Source organism: Arachis hypogaea, chromosome 19, assembly GCF_003086295.3.
Source record: "Arachis hypogaea cultivar Tifrunner chromosome 19, arahy.Tifrunner.gnm2.J5K5, whole genome shotgun sequence".
NCBI lineage: Eukaryota > Viridiplantae > Streptophyta > Magnoliopsida > Fabales > Fabaceae > Arachis > Arachis hypogaea.
This window is the reverse complement of record NC_092054.1, coordinates 63,887,009-63,903,418: the sequence shown is the minus strand read 5'-3', so window position 1 is coordinate 63,903,418 and position 16,410 is coordinate 63,887,009. Positions and strand designations below refer to the sequence as shown.

The 16,410-nt window shown below is 37.8% G+C and overlaps 1 protein-coding gene and 1 non-coding gene across 2 annotated transcripts in view; both read left to right on the top strand.

Annotated features, from left to right (window-relative positions):
• The first annotated feature begins 6 nt into the window (after positions 1–6).
• Positions 7–16,410, top strand: part of LOC112779803 (plasmodesmata-located protein 3) — a 39,247-nt gene continuing 22,843 nt past the window's right edge. The window contains exon 1 of the mRNA XM_025824151.3: positions 7–573. Within this exon, the coding sequence (XP_025679936.1) occupies positions 93–573 (481 nt within the window). The 5' untranslated portion in view covers positions 7–92. The remainder of the gene's footprint in view (positions 574–16,410) is intronic.
• LOC112780474 (small nucleolar RNA R71) lies at positions 11,924–12,031 on the top strand. Its single transcript, XR_003191307.1, has one exon. It is a non-coding gene; the product is annotated as a small nucleolar RNA R71 (small nucleolar RNA).

The window sequence follows — 16,410 nt, the reverse complement described above, 5'->3', positions numbered from 1 at the left end:
ATAATATATATCAACCCAACCTAATGAATTTTCACCGATTGTTATCTCCAATGTCAATGTCTCAACATTAAACAATAACCCATCTCCCAAATATGGATCTTTCCCGTTCAACCATCTTCATCATCCTGTTCCTCAATTTCTTGCTTCTCCCATTTTCTTCAAGATCATCTTCCCATTACAGCACACTAGTCTACAAAACCTGTTCAAACAGAACCTCATTCAACAACAATAATAATCAATTATTGTTATCACCTCGGTCTTATTCACAAACACTCACTTCTCTGTTCAACCAACTCATTGCCCAGTCTTCCCAGTCCAAGTTCTTTAGAACCAAGGAACTCGCTTTAGACGAAAGCGCCGTTGTCTCCGGCCTTTTCCAATGCAGAGAGGACATTGCCATAGAAGATTGTTTCAGATGTGTGAACTCTCTTCCTCCTTACATTTCATCAAACACATTGTGCACCGGTTCCACGTCCGCAAGGGTACAACTTCAGGGTTGCCACATTCAATATAATACCGAGAATCTTTCAGCAGAGACAACAAATGGTGATGAAACCGAGGGCAGTAACAATGGTAATAGTAACAATAATCAATATATGGTTCACACATATTTTAATTTTGTTTACCTTTTTACATGATGTGCGCGCTATCTAACATTTCTTATTTTGTGTCTTAATTTTTTGAAAAGTTTCCATTCCATTTTTAAAGTAGTGTCGTCTATTCTTTGGCTAACCTGAAAATATCTAAAATAATTGTTTAAAAATCTACTATAAATATTTTGATGTGTGTCTATTGAGTATTGACACGCCCTTTTTAATTTTGATTATTGATATAAATTCTTTAAAGTGAATATATTTTGTGACTATTCTTTAAAGTACATTGACAACCATAAATGTTATTTGAAATAAAATTGTGAAAGTGACAGGATTTATGATTTTATATATGGCAAAAATGCTAAATATTTTGTACGTAAATACTCTAGTTATTACATATGTTTCGAGAGTTACTTGAAATTGGGTTGTATTTGGGTCTAGACGTGAGGTCCAAACTCCTTTTGAGACAGTGTTCGACTTCTTTTAGTATCGAGGTACCGCCGTCCGAGTTTTTTGTGAGGAGGTGAGGGTGTACCTGCAAGAAACTTCGATGATTAAATTAGCAAGGGTTTAAAACAGATTTTTAGTAGATTGCGTCCTGAACATACTTGAGGAATATCAATGTATTTATAGTAGAATAGATAACCACCTTTTAGTGTAGTTCCACCTTTGATGGTGGTTAGCCGTTCCATTTTTCTAGGAAAGTTATTGAGATTTCCATTTTAGATAAATGAGAGATATCTTAGGAGTTAGTTACTTATTCATATAAGTAGAGCTGCGTTGTTGTCGTTGCATCTGACCTCTTTGAGGTCGGGTAGGTGTAGTGAAGACGGATTTCTGTGTTGGGCATTTATTTGTTGAGCCTGGCTTTATCTTTTGGCCAGGGTATGAACAGTGTCTTTGTTTAAGTCCGAGTTTTACGAGGTCAGACTCGAGCATTCGTAGATTTGCCTAATCTTTGGGATGTGGTCACGCCATGTCGGGTATGTCGCCTATTTTAGGTAAGTCGGGTGCACGAAGTATTTTTCAAAAATTCAAAACGTTGCATCTTTTCGTAGTACTGCACACGTTACCCTACAGTTACCTTGATAACCGTGCGCCATAAATGAGAAGGTGTGAAATTACTCTTTTGCTCCTAGTGCCTTATAAATATCCAAACTCCTTTTTCTTTCCTCTTTTTGCTCCTTCCTGAAACGTTTGCGCTCTTTGTTTTCTCTCAGGTTTCTCCATAACTCCTTTTTCATTTCAAGATTTGAATTTCTGCTTGAAAATTTTTCTTTGTTCATTAGAGGTTCTTGGATCATCCATGTATTGCTGTTCAAGTGTCCTTTTCCTGCTTTGCATTCCATCAAGGTTAGCGTTTTATTCCTTTGGAATTTTTGTTTCTGCTTTTACACTCTAAGTGATGCTTTTGCTTTATTGTTTTTGTTGGCTTTGGCAGTGTTTCTTTGTTTACTTTGAAAAGTGAAGTTTCAAAAACTTTGCTTCTTTCTTGACTTTGAACTTTTGTTGCTGCCGCTGAGAATATGAGTGTGGGGGGTTCTATTCTATGTTGCCTTTAAATGGTGTCTTTTTGAGTTTTTGAAGATGACGTCATTTTCACACTTGATAACGTGATTTGTTTGTTTGGCATACGAGAGGTTGTAACTTTCTTTTGTGTTTGATGAAGACGACCCGACCTTTTGCAATTTTGTTCGAATGCTTTTGTTTTGTCCAACTTGTCGTGATGAATCTCCCTTTATTTTATTTATAGGTATAGCTTTTATGTCTTGTTCAGTAATTCACAATATGTCTTCTAAAGTTCTGTCCGACCTGACCTAGGTAGATATATCTATTCTCACTCCCATCCCTGATATTAATAAAAAGTATGCCGAGACCTTTCGTATGTATCATAGGTTATGTTTGAGTCGAGAGGATGAGAGAAAATATGATTTGGTGGTTACTGACCCAAAAGAGATGGTTTATTTTCTCCGACTTGATAAGTCAGAACGTCATTTTATATATGTGTATGATTTTTTTTTCACAAAGTTGGGAGTTAGCCTTCCTTTCTCTGACTTTGAATCCAAGGTCCTTAGGATCTGTAATGTTGCCATTTTCCAGCTTCATCCCAATTCTTGGAGTTTTCTCAAAATTTATCAACTTTTTTGTCAGAAATTTGACGTCCGTCCTTCTGTTAAAGTTTTCTTTTACTTTTTTGTTTTTACAAAACCCTTTAGCTCTAAGAAACAGGGCTGAGTTTCCTTCCGAGCTGTTCAAGGGAGGAAGTCTTTGCTATTTTTTATTATTCTTTTCATGACTTCAAAAAGTAATTTTTTTAAGATCCAATCTGTTGAAAGTGTCTGATCTTTCTTTCTAAATGCGAGGGATGAGCCTATTTTTAGTTTTATTGGGAGGAGAATCCTGTAGTTGTTAAGTACGACTTGGATGACTTGGATGAGGTTGAGGATATTATAGTCACCTTATTTCAGGAGTGTTGAGGCCGAGCTCCTTACTTGGATACGAAGAAATTTTTAGAAAATCCAAGACAAATAACATTCGAGCTAGGTAGAATTTCCTTTTAACTTTGTAGATGCATTTTGTTGATTATTTTACTAGCTTGTCATAACCCGACTTTGATGCTGTACAGAAAAAACGGTTCTTAAGTCGACTGGCACGAAAACTCTTTGGACTGCCAACAAGAATGTTGTTGCTCGTACTATCCAGTTAAAAGAAATCGGCGAGTTAGGCAACCTTCCTTCTCTTTTCAAATCAGACTCGAGTGCCTCGACCTCCCCCAAAGTTACTCCTGATCCAACTCCTCCTCCTCTCACTCCTCCTTCAAACTCTGATAATTAAGTAATTCCCTCCACACCTCCTCCTCCCGAGCCTAATCCTAAAAAATGTAAGACTTTTAAGTCAGGAAGCATTTATGAAACTAGTTTTGATGGTATAGATTTCTATGAGAATACATCCTTCCACACAGCTTCATTAGTGTGGATGATGTTTCCATAAAGAACCATCTTCAAGTACTTGCCCGAGGTAGAATTTGGATAACTGGGGTAGCATTTGCTATGTTGAGAGAGTTAGAGAAGGCTCCCCTTAGTACCACTCAGCACACTCTGGCCAACCTTCAAGCTGAAGTGGCATCCTTGAGGGAGTCTAAAAAGGAGTTGGAGGGGTGAAAAGGAGGCACTTGTTTCCGACCTTGCCAGGGCTCGGGAGAGGGTTAAACAATCCGAGACCACCTGTGCCATGGTGGAGGGCTTGAAAAAAAAAGCTGAAAAAAGCTCTGCCAGGGTCCTTGGGGAGAAGTTGGACTTAGTGGATGAGGTTGCCAAGTCAAGGGAGAAGTATGCAGATTTGGAAGACACTATAGCTCAGGAAATGGACGAGCAGGCTGAAAATTTGAAGGCCCAGTTCCCAGTTATAGCACCTGAGGTAGACCTCTCCCGTTAGCCATAACAACATTATGTTGAATGGGAAGATTGTCTCTGCACCAGAAGATGAGGAGGATACCCCTATGCTCGATCCAAAGGCTTCTGAAGTCCAAGCTGAAGGAGCTCCTCGAGTGGACGATGAGTCTACTCCTTCTCAGCTAGAAATTCTCCTGACCTCCTTTGTACAACCTGAAAAATACTAACAATTTGGTTTTGTAATAGTTGTAGTTGGAACAATTTTTTTCTTTTTTATTTTGCTATTTTAAGAACTTCTTCTCCCTATAGTAGTAGCTTTTAATATGAATGATTGTTAAATCACCTTGTAGTTTAGTTCTCTATGACTTAATGAGTTTTTAGTCACTTGACAACTTTTACTTCTAATTTTGTTAAGTCCCTTAAGACGTCGGCCAAAGTAACTCGGCTGTTATGTTGAACCTTTCGTTTATAAGGTTAATGCTATTTCCCTTAATTGATTGTGCTCCAACTTTAAGTAGTCGGTTTTAATAAGTTACTTTTGTATTTCGTTTTAGGCCCAACTCTTTAGATTGTAATGAGGTCGGACCACGATCTGCTTACATAACTTCTTACACTAATTTGTATTCCGTCGCTTCATCTTGCCAACCATCTAGGTCAGCCAATGATTTTTGCGAATTTTCAAGCTTAAAATAGTGCAACTGAATGGAAAATTTTATGAAAAATGAACTATCGTTAATAAAGAATTATTTACGTAAGTTTTGTTGCTTCTAAGAGTTTTGTATTTAGCCCTTAACCCTTGTTATGGTACCTCATTAAAACCCCCTCTAGAAAAATTCTTCTCAGGAAAAAATCATGAAGTCGGAAAAAAGAGTACACCAAGGAGCAAGACTCGCTTTCTAACTGTAGTAGCATTTTAAGTTACATGCGTGCCACGACCTTGGAAGATCGTTCCCCTTCAGGTCAGACATTTTGTGGTAACCCTTTTCTAGGACCTCAGTGATCTTATAAAATCCTTTTCAGTTTGCAGCCAACTTTTCTTCACCAGACTTCTGTGTTCTAATGTCATTTGGGATCGGCATGAGGTCGTTCGTGGCGAAGCCTTTGACGACTTTCTTGTTGTACCTTATGACCATTCTTTGCTTCAAGGCTTCCTCCTTTATCCGAGTTTATTCTCGAACTTCTGGGAGGAGGTCAAGTTCTTCCTTTTGAGCTCAAATGTTTCCTACCTTATCGTAGAATCTAACCCTTGGAGATTCTTCATTGACTTCTTTAGGTTTCATGGCCACTATGCTTTAAGCAAGTCGAAAAGGAGATTCTCCTATTATTGAGTAGGGGGGGCCGATATACCCACAAGACTTGAGAAAGTTCGTCCACTCATGCTCCCTTTATGTCTTGTAGTCAGTATTTTAATACGGCCAAACTGACTTTATTCGCAACTTTTGCTTGTCCATTGGCTTGGGGGTGTTTCACTTACGTGAATTGGTGCTTGGTGTGCGAAATTGTGACCATTCCATTCCTTGGTAACGGCGCTAAAAACTCAATACACACGTTTATGATCTTATATCTGTTTCACAACTTCGTACAACTAACCAGCAAGTGCACTGGGTCGTCCAAGTAATAAACCTTACATGAGTAAGGGTCAATCCCACGGAGATTGTTGGCTTGAAGCAAGCTATGGTCACCTTGTAAATCTCAGTCAGGCGGATTAAATTGTATTAAGAAATTATAGTGGATGAAAATAAATAAAATATAAAATAGGATAGTGGTACTTATGTAATTCATTGATGAGAATTTCAGATAAGCGTATAGAGATGCTTTCGTTCCTCTAATCTCTGCTTTCCTGCTGTCTTCATCCAATCAATCCTACTCCTTTCCATGGCAAGCTGTATGTTGGGCATCACCGTTGTCAATGGCTACTTCTCGTCCTCTCAGTGAAAATGGTCCAAGATGCTCTGTCACGGCACGGCTATTCATCTGTCGGTTCTCGATCATACTGGAATAGGATCCATTGATCCTTTTGCGTCTGTCACTACGCCCAACACTCGCGAGTTTTAAGCTTGTCACAGCCATCCCTTCCCAGATCCTACTCGGAATACCACAGACAAGGTTTAGACTTTTCGGATCTCAAGAATGGCCATCCATGGGTTCTAACTTATACCACGAAGACACTAATAACTCGGACTCGGTCCCCTGTATTAGATATCCAAGAGATATCCATTCAATCTAAGGTAGAACGGAAGTGGTTGTCAGGCACGCGTTCATAAGTTGCGAATGATGATGACTGTCACGATCATCACATCCATCATATTGAAGTACGAATGAATATCTTAGAAGCGGAATAAGTGGAATTGAATAGAAAAACAATAGTACTTTGCATTAATCTTTGAGGAACAGCAGAGCTCCATACCTTAATCTATGGTGTGTAGAAACTCTACCGTTGAAAAATACATAAGTGAAAGGTTCAGGCATGGCCGAGAGGCCAGCCCCCAAAACATGATCAAAGGATCAAAAGATAATCCAAAGATGTAAATACAATAGTAAAAAGTCCTATTTATATTAAACTAGTTACTAGGGTTTACAGAAATAAGTAAATGATGCAGAAATCCACTTCCGGGGCCCACTTGGTGTGTGCTTTGGCTGAGCTTGAAGTTTACACATGGAGAGGTCATTCTTGGAGTTGAACGCCAGTTTGTAACGTGTTTCTGGCATTGAACTCCACTTTGCAACCTGTTTCTGGCGTTTGACTCCAGAATGCAGCATGGACCTGGCGTTGAACGCCAGTTTATGTCATCTAAACTCAGGCAAAGTATGAACTATTATATATTGCTGGAAAGCTCTGGATGTCTACTTTCCAACGCAATTAGAAGCGCGCCATTTGGAGTTCTGTACCTCCAGAAAATCCACTTTGAGTGCAGGGAGGTCAGAATCCAACAGCATCTGGAGTCCTTCTTCAACCTCTGAATCTGATTTTTGCTCAGGTCCCTCAATTTCAGCCAGAAAATACCTGAAATCACAGAAAAACACAAAAACTCATAGTAAAGTCCAAAAATGTGATTTTTAATTAAAAACTAATAAAAATATACTAAAAACTAACTAAATCATACTGAAAACTATGTAAAAACAATACCAAAAAGCGTATAAATTATCCGCTCATCACAACACCAAACTTAAATTGTTGCTTGTCCCCAAGCAACTAAAAATTAAATAGGATAAAAAGAAGAGAATATACTATAAATTCCAAAATATCAATGAAACATAGCTCCAATCAGATGAGCGGGACTTGTAGCTTTTTGCCTCTTGAATAGTTTTGGCATCTCGCTTTATCCATTGAAGTTCAGAATGATTGGCATCTATAGGAACTTAGAATTCAGATAGTGTTATTGATTCTCCTAGTTCAATATGTTGATTCTTGAACACAGCTACTTTATGAGTCTTGGCCGTGGCCCTAAGCACTTTGTTTTCCAGTATTACCACCGGATACATAAATGCCACAGACACATAACTGGGTGGACCTTTTCAGATTGTGACTTAGCTTTGCTAAAGTCCCCAATTAGAGGTGTCCAGGGTTCTTAAGCACACTCTTCTTTTGCTTTGGACCTTGACCTTAACCGCTCAGTCTCAAGTTTTCACTTGACACCTTCACGCCACAAGCACATGGTTAGGGACAGCTTAGTTTAGCCGCTTAGGCCAGGATTTTATTCCTTTAGGCCCTCCTATCCACTGATGCTCAAAGTCTTGGATCCTTTTTATTACCCTTGCCTTTTGGTTTTAAGGGCTATTGGCTTTTTGCTCTTGCCTTTTGGTTTAAAGAGCTTTTGGCTTTTTCTGCTTGCTTTTTCTTTTTCTATTTTTTTTCGCCATTTTTTTCTGCAAGCTTTCGTATTTACTGCTTTTTCTTGCTTAAAGTATCATTTTTATGATTTTTCAGATTATCAAATAACATTTCTCCTGTTCATCATTCTTTCAAGAGCCAACATATTTAACATTATTAAACAACAACTTCAAAAGACATATGTACTGTTCAAGCATTCATTCAGAAAACAAAAAGTATTGTCACCACATCAAAATAATTAAACTAGTTTCAAGGATGAATTTGAAACCATGTACTTCTTGTTCTTTTGTAATTAAAACATTTTTCATTCAAGAGAGGTGATGGATTCATAGGACATTCATAACTTTAAGGCATAGACACTTAAATACTAGTGATCATGAAGACAAAAACATAAACAAACATAAAGCATAAAAATCGAAAAACAGGAAAATAAATAAACAAGGAGATTAAGGAATGAGTCCACCTTAGTGAGGGTGGCGTCTTCCTCTTCTTGAAGAACCAATGGTGCTTTTGAGCTCCTCTATGTCTCTTCCTTGTCTTTCTTGCTCCTCCCTCATAGCTCTTTGATCTTCTCTAATTTCATGGAGGATGATAGAGTGATCTTGATTTTCCACCCTTAATTGTCCCATGTTGGAACTTAATTCACCTAGGGAAGTGTTGATTTGTTCCCAATAGTTTTGTGGAGGAAAGTGCATCCCTTGAGGCATCTCGGGGATTTCATGGTGAGGAATTTTCTCATGCTCATGTTGAGGTCCATGCTCTCTTGTTTGCTCCATTTTTTTCTTAGTGATGGGCTTATCCTCTTCAATGAGGATGTCTCCCTCTATGTTTCCCAGCCGAATTGCAGAGGTGGCAAATGAGGTGAGGAAAGGCTAACCTTGCCAAGTTGGAGGACTTGTCAGCCACCTTGTAGAGTTCTTGAGGTATAATCTCATGAACTTCCACTTCCTCCCCAATCATGATACTATGGATCATGATGGCCCAGTCTATAGTAACTTCAGACCGGTTGCTAGTAGAAATGATTGAGCGTTGAATGAACTCCAACCATCCTCTAGCTACTGTTTTGAGGTCAAGCCTTCTTAGTTGAACCGGCTTGCCTTTTGAGTCAATTTTCCATTGAGCTCCTTCCACACATATGTCCATGAGGACTTGGTCCAGCCTTTGATCAAAGTTGACTCTTCTAGTGTAGGGGCGTGTGTTCTCTTCCATCATTGGCAAGTTGAACGCCAGCCTCACATTCTCCGGACTGAAATCTAAGTATTTCCCCTAAACCATGGTAAGCCAATTCTTTGGGTTCGGGTTCACACTTTGATCATGGTTCCTAGTAACCCATGTGTTTGCATAGAACTCTTGAACCATTAAGATCCCGACTTGTTGAATGGGGTTGGTTAGAACTTCCCAACCTCTTCTTTGGATTTCAAGTCGGATATCCGGATACTCATTCTTTTTTAGTTTGAAAGAAACCTCAGGGATCACTTTCTTCTCGGCCACAACTTCATAGAAGTGGTCTTGATGAACCTTAGAGATGAATCTCTCCATCTCCCATGACTCAGAGGTGGAAGCAATTGCCTTCCCTTTCCTCTTTCTAGAGGTTTCTCTGGCCTTAGGTGCCATCAATGGTTATGGAAAAACAAAAAAGCAATGCTTTTTCCACACCAAACTTAAAATGTTTGCTCGTCCTCGAGCAAAAGAAGAAAGAAAGGATGAGAAGAAGGAGAGATGGAGGTGTGTTGATGGTTTGAATTTGAGTGGGTGGGTGTAGGTGGGTTGTATGATGGTTTTAGGGGAGTAATGGATGTGAGTGGTGAAGAGTTCTTGGGAAAGGGTGATATAGGATTATGAGGAGGGAAGGTGAGTGGAGGTAGGTGGGGATCCTGTGGGGTCTACAGATCCTGAGGAGATCCTGTGGGGCCAAGGACTTTAATCATCCCTGCTCCAATTAGGCGTGTAAACGCCCTCTGTAGGCAATCCTGGCGTTTAACGCCAGATTGCAGCATGTTTCTGGCGTTAAACGCCACTTCTATGCTTGTTTTGGGCGTTCAACGCCAGTCTGCAGCATGTTTCTGGCGTTGAACGCCAGTTTTTCTCTGGGGTGCAATCCTGGCGTTTAAACGCCAGACTGCTGCTTGTTTCTGGCGTTTAACGCCAGTTTCATGCTCTGTTCTGGCGTTAAACGCCAGCCAGATGCTCCTTACTGGCGTTTAAACGCCAGTAAGCCCTTCCTCCAGGGTGTTCTGTTTTCAATGTTGTTTTCGATTTTTTAGTAGTTTTTGTGACTCTACATGATCATCAACCTAATAAAACATGTAATAACAAAGAGAAAATAAAATAAAAATGATTAAATAACATTGGGTTGTCTCCCAACAAGCGCTTCTTTAATGTCAATATCTTGACAGTGGGCTCTCATGGAGCGACACAGGTGATCAGGTCAATTTTGTAGACTCCCAACACCAAACTTAGAGTTTGGATGTGGGGGTTCAACACCAAACTTAGAGTTTGGCTGAGGCCTCCCAACACCAAACTTAGAGTTTGATTGTGGGGGCTTTGGTTGACTCTGCACTGAGAGAAGCTTTTCATGCTTCCTCTCCATGGTTACAGAAGGAGATCCTTGAGTTTGAAACACAAGGTTATCCTTATTCAGTTGAAGGATCAACTCTCCTCTGTCCACATCAATCATAGCTCTTGCTGTGGCCAGGAAAGGTCTTCCAAGGATGATGGATTCATCCTCATCCTTCCCAGTGTCTAGGATTATGAAATCAACAGGGATGTAAAGGCCTTCAACCTTTACTAACACGTCCTCTACTTGTCCATAAGCCTATTTTCTTGAGTTGTCTGCCATCTCTAATGAGATTCTGGCAGCTTGCACCTCAAAGATTCCCAGTTTCTCCATTACAGAGAGTGGCATGAGGTTTATCCCTGACCCAAGGTCACATAGAGCCTTTTCAAAGGTCATGGTGCCTATGGTACAAGGTATTAAGAACTTTCCAGGATCCTGTTTCTTCTGAGGCAATTTCAGTTGATCCAGATCACTTAGTTCATTGATGAGCAAGGGAGGTTCATCTTTCCAAGTCTCATTACCAAATAATTTGGCATTCAGCTTTATGATTGCACCAAGGTACTTGGCAACTTGCTCTTCAGTAACATCTTCATTCTCTTCAGAAGAAGAATACTCATCAGAGCTCATGAATGGCATAAGGAGGTTCAATGGAATCTCTATGGTCTCCAGATGAGTCTCAGATTCCTTTGGTTCCTCAGAGGGAAACTCCTTATTGATCTCTGGACGTCCCAGGAGATCTTCCTCACTGGGATTCACGTCCTCTCCCTCCCTTGCAGGTTTGGCCATGATGATCAATTCAATGGCCTTGCACTCTCCTTTTGGGTTTTCTTCTGTATTGCTTAGGAGAGTACTAGGAGGGGTTTCAATGATCCTTTTACTCAGTTGGCCCACTTGTGCTTCCAGATTTCTAATGGAGGACCTTGTTTCATTCATGAAATTTAAAGTGACCTTAGATAGATCAGAGACTATGTTTGCTAAGCTAGATGGGATCTACTCAGAACTCTCTGTCTTTTACTGAGTGGATGATGAAAAAGGCTTGCTATTGCTAAACCTGTTTCTTCCACCATTATTAAAGCCTTGTTGAGGCTTTTGTTGATCCTTCCATGAGAGATTTGGGGTGATTTCTCCATGAGGGATTATAGGTGTTTCCATAAGGTTCACCCATGTAATTCACCTCTGCTATTGCAGGGTTCTCAGGATCATAAGCTTCTTCCTCAGAAGATGCCTCTTAAGTACTATTGGATGCAGCTTGCATTCCATTCAGACTCTGAGAAATCATATTGACTTGCTGAGTCAATATTTTATTCTGAGCCAATATGGCATTCAGAGTATCAATTTCAAGAACTCCCTTCCTCATAGGCGTCCCATTATTCACAGGATTCCTTTCAGAAGTGTACATGAATTGGTTATTTGCAACCATGTCAATGAGTTCTTGAGCTTCTGTAGGCATTTTCTTTAGGTGAATGGATCCACCTGCAGAATGGTTCAGTGACATCTTTGATAGCTCAGACAGACCATCATAGAATATATCCAGGATGGTCCATTCTGAAAGCATGTCAGAAGGATACCTTTTGGTCAGTTCCTTGTATCTCTCCCAAGCTTCATAGAGGAATTCACCTTCCTTCTGTCTGAAGGTTTGAACATCCACTCTAAGCTTACTAAGCTTTTGAGGAGGAAAGAACTTGGCTAAGAAAGCCGTAACCAGCTTATCCCAAGAGTTCAGGCTATCTTTGGGTTGAGAGTCCAACCACACTCTAGCTCTGTCTCTTACAACAAACGGGAAAAGCATAAGCCTGTAGACCTCGGGATCAACCCCATTGGTCTTAACAGTATCACAGATCTGCAAGAATTCAGTTAAGAACTGAAAAGGATCTTCAGATGGAAGTCCATGAAACTTGCAGTTCTGCTGCATCAGAGAAACTAATTGAGGTTTCAGCTCAAAATTATTTGCTCCAATGGCAGGAATGGAGATGCTTCTTCCATGTAAATTGGAATTAGGTGCAGTAAAGTCACAAAGCATCCTCCTTGCATTATTATTATTTTCGGCTGCCATCTCCTTTTCCTTTTCAAAAATTTCTGTAAGGTTGTCTCTGGATTGCTGTATTTTAGCTTCTCTTAGTTTTCTTTTCAGAGTCCTTTCAGGTTCAGGATCTGCTTCAACAAGAATATTCTTGTCCTTGCTCCTGCTCATATGAAAAAGAAGGGAATAGAAAAGAAGATGAATCCTCTATGTCACAGTAAAGAGGTTCCTTGTTGTTAGTAGAAGAAGAAAGGGAATAAGGGTGAAGAAGAATGGATAATCCAAACACAAGAGTGAGGATAGGAGCAGTAATTTGAGATGAGGAGATGTGTTAGTGAATGAATAAATAAATAAATAGAATAAGATGAGAGAGGAAGAAATTTCAAAAATTAAAATAAAATTAAAATTAAAAATTAAATTTAAAAAAATTTGAAAATTGAAATTGAAATTAAATTAAAAATTAAAATTTAAAACAATTAGTTAATTAAAAAGAATTTTTGAAAAAGAGGGAGGTATTTTCGAAAATTAGAGAGGTAGAAAGTTAGTTGGGCAGTTTTGAAAAAGATAAGAATCAAACAAAAAGTTAAGTGGTTAAGAGATTTTGAAAATCAAATTTTGGAAAGATAAGATTGAAATTTGAAAAAGATGTGATTGAAACAAAAAGATAAGATTGATTGAAAAAAATTTGAAAGTCAAATTTTGAAAAGATAGGAAGTTAGAAAAGAAGTTAGAAAACATTTTAAATTTGATTTCGAAAAAGATATGATTGAAAATTATTTTGAAAAAGGGTTGAAAAAGAAATTTAAAAAGATTTGATTTTGAAAATTAAAGTTGATTACTTGACTAACAAGAAACAAAAAGATTTGATTTTTAAAATTAAAGTTGATTACTTGACTAACAAGAAACAAAAAGATATGATTTTAAAATTTTAAAGATTAATCTTTTCTTAAAAGGCAAGTAACAACTTGAAATTTTTCAACAATCATATTAAATGTTAGTATTAATTTCGAAAATCATGGAATAAAGATAAGAAAAAGATTTTTGAAAATTATTTTTTAAAAAATTTCGAAATTATTAAGAAAAATTTGAAAAAGATTTGATTTTTTTGAAAAAGTTTTGAAAAAGATAGGATTTTTAAATTGAAAATTTGATTTGACTCATAAGATTTGATTTTGAAAATTAAAGTTGATTACTTGACTAACAAGAAACAAAAAGATTTGATTTTAAAAATTTAAAGATTAATCTTTTCTTAAAAGGCAAGTAACAACTTGAAATTTTTCAACAATCATATTAAATGTTAGTATTAATTTCGAAAATCATGGAATAAAGATAAGAAAAAGATTTTTGAAAATCAATTTTTAAAAAATTTCGAAATTATTAAGGAAAATTTGAAAAAGATTTGATTTTTTTGAAAAAGTTTTGAAAAAGATAGGATTTTTAAATTGAAAATTAGATTTGACTCATAAAATTTGAAAAAGTCAATCCAAATTTTCGAAATTTTAAGAGAGAAAAAGGGAAATATATTTTTTTGATTTTTGAATTTTTAATGAAGAAAAAGAAAAACATGAAAAAGACTCATAACATAAAAATTATGAATCAAAACACACAATGCATGCAAGAACACTATGAATGTCAAGATGAACACCAAGAACACTTTGAAGATCAAGATGAACATCAAGACTTATTTTTGAAAATTTTTAAGAAAAGAAAAAACATGCAAGACACCAAACTTAGAAATTTTCAATAATTAGACACTAACAAATTAAAAATGCATATGAAAAACAAGAAAAGACACAAAACAAGAAAATATGAAGATCAAACAAGAAGACTGGCCAAGAACAACTTGAAGATCATGAAGAACATATGATGAATTTTCGAAAATTCTTGAGAAAAAAGAAACACATGCAAGACACCAAACTTAAAAATTGACTCTAGACTCAAACAAGAAACATCAAAAATATTTTTGGTTTTATAATTTTGTAAAATTTTTTGTATTATTTTTTTTTCGAAAATTAATTGGGAAAAACGAAAAAGAAGAATTTTTTTTTGAGAATTAAGAAATAAAAACAAAAAGGTTAAAATTAAAATAAAGTTACCTAATCTGAGCAACAAGATGAACCGTCAGTTGTCCAAACTCGAACAATCCCCAGCAACGGCGCCAAAAACTTGGTGTGCAAAATTGTGATCATTCCATTCCTTGGTAACGGCGCTAAAAACTCAATACGCACGTTCATGATCTTATATTTGTTTCACAACTTCGTACAACTAACCAGCAAGTGCACTGGGTCGTCCAAGTAATAAACCTTACGTGAGTAAGGGTCGATCCCACAGAGATTGTCGGCTTGAAGCAAGCTATGGTGACCTTGTAAATCTCAGTCAGGAGGATTAAATTGTATTAAGAAATTATAGTGGATGAAAATAAATAAAATATAAAATAGGATAATGGTACTTATGTAATTCATTGGTGAGAATTTCAGATAAGCGTATAGAGATGCTTTCGTTCCTCTGATCTCTGCTTTTCTGCTGTCTTCATCCAATCAATCCTACTCCTTTCCATGGCAAGCTGTATGTTGGGCATCACCGTTGTCAATGGCTACTTCCCGTCCTCTCAGTGAAAATGGTCCAAGATGCTCTGTCACGGCACGGCTATTCATCTGTCGGTTCTCGATCATACGGGAATAGGATCCATTGATCCTTTTGCGTCTGTCACTACGCCCAACACTCGCGAGTTTTAAGCTCGTCACAGCCATCCCTTCCCAGATCCTACTCGGAATACCACAGACAAGGTTTAGACTTTCCGGATCTCAGGAATGGCCATCCATGGGTTCTAACTTATACCACGAAGACACTAATAACTCGGACTCGGTCCCCTGTATTAGATATCCAAGAGATATCCATTCAATCTAAGGTAGAACGGAAGTGGTTGTCAGGCACGCGTTCATAAGTTGCGAATGATGATGACTGTCACGATCATCACATCCATCATATTGAAGTACGAATGAATATCTTAGAAGCGGAATAAGTTGAATTGAATAAAAAAACAATAGTACTTTGCATTAATCTTTGAGGAACAGCAGAGCTCCACACCTTAATCTATGGTGTGTAGAAACTCTACCGTTGAAAAATACATAAGTGAAAGATTCAGGCATGGCCGAGAGGCCAGCCCCCAAAACATGATCAAAGGATCAAAAGATAATCCAAAGATGTAAATACAATAGTAAAAAGTCCTATTTATATTAAACTAGTTACTAGGGTTTACAGAAATAAGTAAATGATGCAGAAATCCACTTCTGGGGCTCACTTGGTGTGTGCTTGGGCTGAGCTTGAAGTTTACACGTGGAGAGGTCATTCTTGGAGTTGAACGCCAGTTTGTAACGTGTTTCTGGCGTTGAACTCCACTTTGCAACCTGTTTCTGGCGTTTGACTCCAGAATGCAGCATGGAACTGGCGTTGAACGCCAATTTATGTCATCTAAACTCGGGCAAAGAATAGACTATTATATATTGCTGGAAAGCCCTGGATGTCTACTTTCCAACGCAATTGAAAGCGCGCCATTTGGAGTTCTGTAGATCCAGAAAATCTACTTTGAGTAAAGGGAGGTCAGAATCCAACAGCATCTGCAGTCCTTCTTCAACCTCTGAATCTGATTTTTGCTCAGGTCCCTCAATTTCAGCCAGAAAATACCTGAAATCACAAAAAAACACACAAACTCATAGTAAAGTCCAGAAATGTTATTTTTAATTAAAAACTAATAAAAATATACTAAAAACTAACTAAATCATACTGAAAACTATGTAAAAACAATGCCAAAAAGCGTATAAATTATCCGCTCATCAGTGCTTAATCTTGAGGCTTTCTACCAAGCTTCTAAAGGTTGAGTTGGTGAACTAAGTTCCAATATCCGTGGTGATAGAGTGTGGAACTCCAAACTGGGTGACAATGTTCTTGTAGGCGAACCTCTAACTTCTTTGAGTTGTGATGGTTGCTAAAGGTTCCGTCTCGATCCATTTAGTGAA